The following is an 11,484-nucleotide window of genomic DNA, read 5'->3' on the forward strand; positions in this document are numbered from 1 at the left end:
CCATCCAACACTTATTATTCAATTGCACAGTCCTAAAAAATATTTGGACTTTTGGTCTGAACTGAATGCAGATTTATCACACCCTTGGTGCCTAAATGTTGAGCTAAGTTGGGTGGTCAACAAATGCAAAGGTAAGGGCTAGAAAAATCAACTTTTAAAATGTGCCTTCATTGAAGCTTTGTACGAAACTTGAAAGTATAAAAACCTCACATGTTTTTGCAATAATATTAGCAGTCCTATTGTTTGTCCTCAAATAATTGATGTTACTCCCTCCGTTCCTTTTTAAATGTCATTTTTTTTAAAAATAAATGTGTCTTTTTAATTGTCACTTGCAAAGTTCAAGGTAGTATTAATTACACTTTTATCAAAATTACCCCTAAGTAATTATTACAAAGAGAGAAAGTAAAATAAATGTAATAAATAATTAAGGATATTATAGTAAAACAAGAATTATTGTTTGAAAAGTAAATTAATGATTAGTTTTCTTGATATGTGTAAAAAATCAAAAAATAATATTTAAAAAGGAAGGGAGGGAATAGTGTTTATAGAGCCTATATCAAACATAGGCTAAGACACCACATAGGGAGATTAATGATCCCTTAAATTGTTTAAGCTCACTTAGTTTCTTGTTTTTCTTTAATGTCTTAATTTATTTAAGCTCACTTAGTTTCTTTGTTTTGTAATCGTTTTTGGAATATATTGAAGTAAATTGTTTTTAAAAAAAATATAAAGATAAAATTTGCAAAAATAAAATAAAATAAAATAGTAGTTGTATCTAATTTATCTTGAATAACATTAACAAACAGTAGCTAACACATAACACAAGCCTGCCTAATTTCCTTTCTTATTAATTCAATTTCAATGTTAATTATTGTTAACATGATTCCTCTCTTAGAAACCTCATTTGCTTTGCAATGAAAGCTTCTATCGCACGCTGAAACTCCTCATTGCTCAGCATATCCTGCGGATACAAAATTTCCCGCACCTTAATCTCCGTTTCCGATCGCTGTAATTTCTCATTCTTTTCCTCTCCGTTCATAATCTCCGGCAAAGACTCACTCCGGCAGTAAACTTTATTACCAGAATCTGTTACGGTTACTGCGCATGAATCTACATCTTCCACACAGGTCTCACAACTCTGCTTGTCCTGGCACTCTAACCGCTCCTCTACTGGAAATTCAGAATCAGCGGCGGAGGAAGACGAGAAGCGGAGGTCAGACTGAGCGAGGAGTGCAACGATGATGGCGTTTGATAAAGCGAAGATGAAGAGAGGACTCCGGAGGAAGTCGGCGGAGATACGGAGAGCGAAAGGGAGACGGTTGAGGATCCAAAAGAGAAAGAAGAGAACTAAGCATAACTCGAGAAGACGAAGCGTTCTGGCAATGCCGGTGAAAATACTGTATGTTGATATTGTGCTTTGTTTCTCTTCTTTGATGTTGAATGCTTCCATGGAAATAACTGGAGAGAGAAACTCAGAAATTTTTGAAGAGGAAGAGAGGGGAGGGAGAAATATGAGAGCCTTTAATTTATAATGTATCTAATTTTTGTTTTTATTTATTTATATATATAATACTAAATTATAGGATAAAAGAGAATTTTCCTAAAAATTTAAGTATAAAAAATCCAGAGCTTCTAAAAATTGACTTATTCCAATCGTGCATGTTTAGAACAGAATCAAAACTGCTCTAACAACTGGCGTACTGAAATTGTATTATTAGACCTGCTGCTATCTACTCTCTATTCAGTATCTTTTTTCAGTATTTCTTTCTTTTCAAATTCGAAAAGTGGTTTTATTCAAGCTCATCAATATATAGATTTGGGTACTTTTATTTATTTGTGGTATTTATGAGTTAGTTTATTTAGTCAAAGAGAGTGAAAAGAGAAGTTATGAGGATTGATGGAGGGGTGAAAATATGCGTGAAAGTTTAGTTAGACAAGAAGTGGGATTTCACGTGAGGCTATGAATCAGCGTAAAGTACAGTGGCTCGTGCATGATTTTTTTGTCTTTGAAATAATAACATTGCTTCTTGAATCAAAGGAAAGGACGGGAATTGATGTACCAAATCACCATTTACTAATTCAACTTTTTCATCTAACACGCATTGTTTATTCGGATCATGTGGTTACGTCTTTGCTCAAACCAAGCTAAAACATAAACGTTTTGTCCTTTTACCACTGAATTATATGGCATCGCTATCTGTATCAAGATTGATCTTTAGAATTGTACAATTGTAATTAAATATGATATATATCTAATATTATAAATAACTTTTTAAACAATAATAGTTTGCTCCTCTCACTATTTGAGGTGTGTGGAAGTGGGAAGGTTTGGATTAAGCTCTAAAGTTAAGTGCACGTGTGAAATACACGGGTGAAATGATGACTTAATTTATGATGGAGCGCAAGCTCGTTTAGGGGATGCATTTGTTTACAATACAAATTTATTTTAAAAAAAGTGAGAGGAGAAAAAATAGGGTTACGGCTCGTCAATGACTACAAAGATTATAAAGTCTGGCCTAATTAACATATGTTTAATTCTTCTCGTGGATTCGTCAAACCTTCGTACATGTGAATGTGAATCATATGAGGCAAATCTCCTTAGATCAAAAATGTTGATCTTCATTTAAAAACCACCAGTCTTCTACGTCGAACAATTTGTATACAGTTACAACATAACCTCTCATATATAAGTGTGATTCAGAGTCACACCCAAGTACTATTCACCTCACACTTGCAAAGTTTCACCTAAATTTCACATTGGTACAAAGTCTTGCAAAGAAATTTGGACACGGTCAAGGTCCATGGAAATAGGAAGGTGAATAAGGTCAACTTTTCTTGACAACAGCCCGTAGACGTCAATGTTGCGGACTTCGACACATGTCTAGAGGAATCCCTTTTCGAAGATGACAACGACCCAAAGAGATTTCTCCTTGTCGGGGCCAAGATGAAGATTCAAAGGTCAATCCCAGATGGTGACTTCGTATCCATCCAACTCGATAACAATCCAACATGCAATGTGAAAATTGGGGCAATTCTCCTAGCCATGTGGAAGACTGACTTATCGAATGCCACAAGGCTAACGTAAACTTGCTCACATGCTCCCCTAAAGAGATGTTGGGCATAAACCCCCAATGTGTCATGCAATCAACTCAACATAGATCCTTATTCCAAGTAAGTCGCCTAGAGAAGACGCTGCCAATCACCAAGAACATTCTGGATATGTTCATTCTATTGGTGTAAGCCCTAGAGGCCAATACTTTTGGTACTTGTATCGAATTATTTATTAATAATAAAAGGCATTTTCTTTATTATGGTTGATTAATAAAGTCCCTGGAATAGATAGTCCGTTTAATGTATTAAGTGTGACTTAATCATGAAAGCACATTAAACATAAGGACACTATTCTTAAAGTATCCGTAGTCGGGCTTTAGTGTGAAGTGGGATAACATTAAAGCATTAAGACTATTATGTTTGTAGACTGATGATCACATCTCATGGATCATGGATAAAGAGTTATCAAGTCTTAAACATAGGTATGAATATTAGGAGTAATATTTATACCGGATTGACCCGCTATGAGAATACTATATAGAAAGTTATGCAAAGTGTCATAAGTTATTCTCATGGTGATAATAGTGTATACCACTTTTCGATCTGAAACCACTATGGATCCTAGATGTAGAGTCGAGTGCTTTATTGCTGATCCAACATTGTCCGTAACTGGATAACCATAAAGACAGTTGATGGGTACTCCACAAAGCATGCTGAGGGACATGAGTGTCCTAGATGGAATTTGCCCATCCTGCGTAACAGGATAAATATCTATGGGTCCAATATTGAACTGGATAAGGGTGACACGGTCTATACCTTGTGTTCAATATAGACATAAGGGCAAAGGGGTAATTATACACATAATTATTATCACAGGAGGTTTTGTCAGATCACATGACATTTTCGTGTCTTGGGTAGCAGTGATGTGTTGCTAGATACCGCTCACTGTTTATTATTTTAAATGCGTGATTTAATATAATTGCCAACGTCGCGAAAACCTACAAGGTCACACACAAAGGACGGATTGATGAGAGATAGAGTAACTAAGGAACATCGTAAGGTACGGTGCACTTAAGTGGAATACAAAATATGGTAAGGTACCAAATACTTAAGTGATTTTGGCATATTATGAGATATGGGCCAAAATACACTTAAGTGGGCTTTTTAGCTTGAAGCCCACACAAGTGGTTCTATAAATAGAACCCTTGGGTAGAAGCATTGTCACTCCACTCAGACTCAAACTCAAGTGAAGACTTGGAGTTTCGTTTCCCTCTCTCTCTCACTCAAAGCCTTCATTCGTACCAGCTAGCACTGAGATTGAAGGAATCCGTTCGTGTGGACTGAGTAGAGACGTTGTCATCGTTCAACGTTCGTGATCGCTCAGTGGATTTGTATCCAAGGTTTTGATCGTTACAAGAGATCTGCACCAAAGGTTTGAATCACCACAAGAGGTAACGATTCTATCACTGATCATGTCCATTCGTAAGGATCACTAAATGGAGAAATTTTTAAATTCCGCTGCGCCTTGGATGGAAATTCTCCATCAGTGGTATTAGAGCCACTTACGAAACCATGAATCTGATAACTGTTTTTTGTTCTGTATTAATATGATTAAAGACAGAATGAATCAAAGATTAAATTGAGATCGATCAAGTCATATATGTGATATATGTAATTCTGATGCAAAATACATTATATACGATATAATGTTCTCGTTTCGTTCATTCAAACACTCAATGGTTGTTTTCCTTTGAGCGATCAATGATCATTTGCTTCTTGATCCGACATTAGTATGGTGAAGCAATGACGTGTTGATCAATCATACTGAATCAACAATCGAGATGTGTTTGACGGTCTGAAATTGGTGCATCAGGGTTAGTGACGGCACAAGGGTTGTGTTGTCAGAGAGTTATGTGGTTGGGGTTATGACTGCACAAGAGTTGTGCTTTCTGAATACTTTTTGGAACAGTGTTAACCGGTTAACGCAATACGAAATAAAATTTTGAGATTTTCAAACAGTGTTAACCGGTTAACGCTTTTGGTTAACCGGTTAACGCAAGGCGGAAAACAGTTTTCCAAGAGATTTTCAAACAGTGTTAACCGGTTAACGCATTTGGTTAACTGGTTAACGCAAGGCAGAAAAGAATTTTCTAACAGTTTTTCAAACAGTGTTAACCGGTTAACGCATATGGTTAACCGGTTAACGCAAGGCAAAATCCACCTGTTCGGCTAACTCAATGCTTTAAAAGTATCAAGTGTTGATGCGAAAAACGACGTCGATTTTAAATGAATTGTTCATTAAAATTTCGGCTTTGCGTAGTGTGATTGGTCGTCGAGATTTAATTTGATTTTAATTAATTAAAGGAATTAATAATAATAATAAAGTGTTTATTATTGTCTTGTGGTGATCGGTTATGGCCTTAGTCTTCCTTTATTTTGTTTTGGGTTTTAAAATACGACCTGCGTGTCGTGCCTCTCTCTTAATCTCCCAAATGTAATTTCTTTTCTCATCTCACTCCCTCGTATGTAAAACGAGTTTCTTTTATGTAATGTAATGATATGAAGAAAGCAAAGAAGTCAGTGCCAAAGGAGGACAACCTTGAAGATCTTGCTTGGAGAAGCTTAGATCGTTGTTAGGTTAGCTTAGGTTCTCTCATTGGCTTGGGAGAACAATTGCGCTAGGGGCCATAACTGTTTCATTATGTTTGTATGTATGTTGATGCATGTGAGAGACGGTTTATATGATAAACAAGCCGGTGAGATCATAAAAAATTGCAATTCCCTCAAAATAAATATTAAGTTTATGCTTTCCAAGTTTTAACACTCATCAAGACTAGTATCGAATAATGTAGGTTTCGCCTACGCGAGTTGCATGTTCTATATTAGTAAGGTGCGATGGGATAATTGTAATATCCAACTGTTAAAACAATGGGTCAAACTTAACTAAACAAATTATAATAAGATTATATATATGTTTAGAAGCAAGAGTTGGGAATGATCCATATGATGGATTGGAATAAGGAGTTATTCACCCAACTAAAATTTTCGAGAATTGTATGAGATACAATTGGAAGGAGTTCCTACCTAAATAACCTAGTTTTGTGTAATCCGCCTACGCGGGCTTAGAACGAAGTGAAATATGGATCTCGACCCACTAGAAAATCTTCCAATGGGATTTTCCGAATCAAATGATGAGGGTCATTTGTTTTAAATAAAATAGTGGGAGCATGTTTAATTAAAGGCCTAATTAAATATGTCAATGATAGTTATATTTTCATTAATCCTTATGTAGATAACCATGACAACAAACACCTCTAACAACATATTGCGATCAAACCTTGAGAAGGAAAAATTGTCTGGGACAAATTTTCTGGATTGGTACCGAAACATGAGGATTGTCCTCAAACATGATAAAGGGAAAGGCAAGGAAGTTGCAAAATCCAAACCCACTATTGCTGCTTTGAAGCCTAGTGGAAGCATAGAAAAAGAAGGCACCTGCTTCCATTGTGGTAAGACCGCACACTGGAAGAGGAACTGCCCAAAGTACCTGGAAGATAGGAAGAATGGAGTAGAGAGTCCAACTTCAGGAATTTTTGTTATTGAAATTAATTTATCTACTTCTGCATCATGGGTATTAGATACTGGATGCGGTTCTCACATTTGTACAAATGTGCATGGACTAAAAAGGAGTAGAGATTTGGCAAAAGGTGAAGTCGACCTACGAGTTGGCAATGGAGCAAAGGTTGCTGCCTTAGCCGTAGGAACTTATGAATTGACTTTACCTAGTGGTTTAATAATTCAGTTAGAGAACTGTTATTATGTACCCGCAATTAGCGGGAATATTATTTCCGTTTCTTGTTTGGACAAGTTCGGTTTTTCATTCATAATAAAGAACAATTGTTGTTCAATTTATTTGAATGATATATTCTATGCTACTGCTCAAATGAACAATGGATTATATGTCCTTGATCTTGAAATGCCAGTTTATAACATTAATACTAAAAGGATGAAACCTAATGAGTTAAATCCAACTTACCTTTGGCATTGTCGATTAGGCCACATAAATGAGAAACGCATTTCCAAACTCCATAAAGATGGACTGTTGGACTCTTTTGATTATGAATCATATGAGACATGCAGATCTTGTTTAATTGAAAAGATGAAAAAGTCTCCATTCACAGGAAAAGGTGAAAGAGCTAATGATCTTTTGGCCCTCATACATACTGATGTATGTGGACCACTGAACATACCAGCCAGAGGAGGTTTTCAGTACTTCATCACATTCACTGATGATTTCAGTAGATATGGTTATGTGTATTTAATGAAACACAAATCAGAGTCCTTTGAAAAGTTCAAGGAATTCAAGAATGAAGTACAAAACCAACTAGGTAAGACTATTAAAACTCTTCGATCAGATCGAGGTGGTGAGTATTTAAGCCTAGAGTTTGATGACCATCTAAAAGAGTGTGGGATCCTATCCCAACTCACTCCTCCTGGAACACCCCAATGGAATGGTGTATCTGAGAGAAGAAATCGAACCCTGTTGGACATGGTCCGATCCATGATGAGTCACGCCGATCTTCCAAACTCCTTTTGGGGACATGCGCTGTTGACAGCAGCTTACACACTTAACCGTGTTCCATCCAAAAAGGTTGAGAAGACACCATATGAGATATGGAGTGGTGAGAAACCACATATGTCTTACATGATGATTTGGGGTTGCGAAGTTTATGTGAAACGACAAATTTCAACTAAGCTTGAGCCCAAATCTTACAGATGCTTATTTGTGGGGTATCCTAAAGAAACAAGAGGGTATTACTTCTACAATCCTTCTGAGGGCAAAGTGTTTGTCGCTCGAACTGGAGTTTTCCTAGAAAAGGATTTTATTTCCAAAGGAACCAGTGGGAGGAAAGTAGAGATTGAAGAAACTCAAGAATCACAAAGCATCGATACACCTATGGAGGAATTAGAGCAGGAAACACAAGTGGTTGTGGAAGAGCAACCTGCTCAAGTAGAACAAGACCAGCGTAGGTCAAGCAGGATATGTCACCTACCTGAGAGATATGGATATCTCATAACAGATCAAGGTGATGTATTACTCATGGATCAAGATGAGCCTGTGACCTACCAAGAGGCCATAACTGGTCCCGAGTCTGAGAAGTGGCTAGAAGCCATGAAATTTGAAATGGATTCCATGTACACAAACCAAGTTTGGACCTTGGTAGAGCCTCCTGTAGGAGTTAATCCTATAGGATGCAAGTGGGTCTTTAAAAAGAAGACTGACATGGATGGTAAGGTACATACCTATAAGGCAAGACTGGTTGCAAAAGGATATAAACAAATTCATGGTGTTGACTATGATGAAACCTTTTCACCAGTTGCAATGCTTAAATCTGTTCGGATTTTACTTGCTATCGTTGCATATCATGATTATGAAATATGGCAGATGGATGTCAAAACTGCTTTCCTTAATGGAAATCTTCTTGAGGATGTGTACATGACACAGCCTGAAGGATTTGACATACCAGAAGAAGCCCAAAAGATATGTAAGCTACAAAGATCAATCTATGGATTGAAGCAAGCTTCCAGAAGCTGGAATCTTCGTTTTGATGAAACGGTAAAACAATATGGATTCATCAAGAACGAAGATGAGCCTTGTGTCTACAAGAAGGTTAGTGGGAGCATGATCGTTTTCCTGGTATTATATGTAGATGACATATTACTCATTGGAAACGATGTCCCTACCCTGCAACAAGGAAAGACTTGGTTGGGGAAATGTTTTTCTATGAAGGACCTAGGTGAAGCAGCCTATATATTAGGAATCAGAATCTATAGAGATAGATCACGAAAACTGCTTGGCCTAAGTCAGAGTACATACATAGACAAAGTGCTGAGACGCTTTAATATGCATGATTCCAAGAAAGGATTCATACCTATGCAACATGGCACGTGTCTATTAAAAACACAATCCCCTTCAACTAAGGTAGAAAGGGAACGCATGAATAAGATTCCATATGCATCTGCAATAGGATCTATCATGTATGCCATGTTATGTACCCGACTAGATGTCTCGTATGCTTTAAGTGCAACGAGTAGGTATCAATCTGATCCTGGTGATGCCCATTGGGTAGCTGTCAAGAATATCCTTAAGTACTTGAGAAGGACTAAGGACTCATTCTTGATATATGGAGGTCAGGAAGAATTGGTTGTAATTAGTTACATCGATGCTAGCTTCCAGACAGATAAGGATGACTTTAGATCGCAATCTGGTTATGTGTTTTGCTTGAACGGTGGCGCTGTGAGCTGGAAAAGTTCAAAGCAAGATACAGTTGCTGATTCTACAACCGAGGCCGAGTATATTGCTGCCTCATGTGCAGCAAAGGAAGCTGTTTGGATCAGGAAGTTCATTAGTGAACTTGGCATAGACCCTAGCGTTGTGGATCCCATTGGTCTCTATTGTGATAACAATGGTGCCATCGCACAAGCTAAGGAGCCTAGATCTCACCAACGATCCAAACACATACTTAGGCGTTATCATCTCATTCGAGAGATAATAGATAGAGGAGATGTGAAAATATGTAAAGTACCTACACTTGACAATATTGCTGACCCACTGACAAAGCCTCTTGCGCAGCAGAAGCATGATGGCCATACTAGATCAATGGGCATAAGGGGTATGCCTGATTGGCTCTAGTGCTAGTGGGAGATTGTTGGCGTAAGCCCTAGAGGCCAATACTTTTGGTACTTGTATCGAATTATTTATTAATAATAAAAGGCATTTTCTTTATTATGGTTGATTAATAAAGTCCCTGGAATAAATAGTCCGTTTAATGTATTAAGTGTGACTTAATCATGAGAGCACATTAAACATAAGGACACTATTCTTAAAGTATTCGTAGTCGAGATTTAGTGTGAAGTCGGATAACATTAAAGCATTAAGACTATTATGTTTGTAGACTGATGATCACATCTCATGGATCATGGATAAAGAGTTATCAAGTCTTAAACATAGGTATGAATATTAGGAGTAATATTTATACCGGATTGACCCGCTATGAGAATACTATATAGAAAGTTATGCAAAGTGTCATAAGTTATTCTCATGGTGATAATAGTGTATACCACTCTTCGACCTGAAACCACTATGGATCCTAGATGTAGAGTCGAGTGCTTTATTGCTGATCCAACGTTGTCCGTAACTGGATAACCATAAAGACAGTTGAGGGGTACTCCACAAAGCTTGCTGAGGGACATGAGTGTCCTAGATGGAATTTGCCCATCCTGCGTAACAGGATAAATGTCTATGGACCCAATATTGAACTGGACAAGGGTGACACGGTTTATACCTTGTGTTCAATATAGACATAAGGGCAAAGGGGTAATTATACACATAATTATTATCACAGGAGGTTTTGTCAGATCACATGACATTTTCGTGTCTTGGGTAGCAGTGATGTGTTGCTAGATACCGCTCACTGTTTATTATGTTAAATGCGTGATTTAATATAATTGCCAACGTCGCGAAAACCTACAGGGTCACACACAAAGGACGGATTGATGAGAGATAGAGTAACTAAGGAACATCGTAAGGTACGGTGCACTTAAGTGGAATACAAAATATGGTAAGGTACCAAATACTTAAGTGATTTTGGCATATTATGAGATATGGGCCAAAATACACTTAAGTGGGCTTTTTAGCTTGAAGCCCACACAAGTGGTTCTATAAATAGAACCCTTGGGTAGAAGCATTGTCACTCCACTCAGACTTAAACTCAAGTGAAGACTTGGAGTTTCGTTTCCCTCTCTCTCTCTCTCTCTCTCTCACTCAAAGCCTTCATTCGTACCAGCTAGCACTGAGATTGAAGGAATTCGTTCGTGTGGACTGAGTAGAGATGTTGTCATCGTTCAACGTTCGTGATCGCTCAGTGGATTTGTATCCAAGGTTTTGATCGTTACAAGAGATCTGCACCAAAGGTTTGAATCGCCACAAGAGGTAACGATTCTATCACTGATCATGCCCATTCGTAAGGATCACTAAATGGAGAAATTTTTAAATTCCGCTGCGCCTTGGATGTCAATTCTCCATCATATTCAACCAAAATTCATGTCAAAGTTGCACTAAACGAAATGAATATCAAAGATGGTGTTGAGAAAGAAGCCAAGTCGTAAGTTGCATATATGTGTCGAGTATACTGACATGAATGAAGATTGTCCCAAAAATGCATATAACATGCTCAACATAGAAAAACTAGTGGACAACTCAGCAAAGTAATAACTTATGCCCTTCACGAGCTCATATTTCGAGTACAATCAAATTATAATGTGTTAAAAAGACTAGAATAAGACAACATTCATGGAAGAGCACACCAACTATAGGTATAATGGCACGACCTTTTGTCTAAAAAATGCAGGTGCATCATATCAAAGGATGAT

General features: G+C 37.4%; 1 protein-coding gene across 1 annotated transcript; it reads right to left on the reverse strand.

The window, feature by feature from the left end:
- Positions 1-874: 874 nt before the first annotated feature.
- Positions 875-1,450, reverse strand: LOC127123648 (uncharacterized). The gene has a single exon (XM_051053851.1). It carries the CDS (start codon positions 1,448-1,450, stop codon positions 875-877), a length of 576 nt encoding a protein of 191 aa, XP_050909808.1.
- Between the last annotated feature and the right edge of the window lie 10,034 nt (positions 1,451-11,484).

The sequence above is a fragment of the Lathyrus oleraceus genome, chromosome 2 (assembly GCF_024323335.1).
Source record: "Lathyrus oleraceus cultivar Zhongwan6 chromosome 2, CAAS_Psat_ZW6_1.0, whole genome shotgun sequence".
Classification (NCBI taxonomy): Eukaryota; Viridiplantae; Streptophyta; class Magnoliopsida; order Fabales; family Fabaceae; genus Lathyrus; species Lathyrus oleraceus.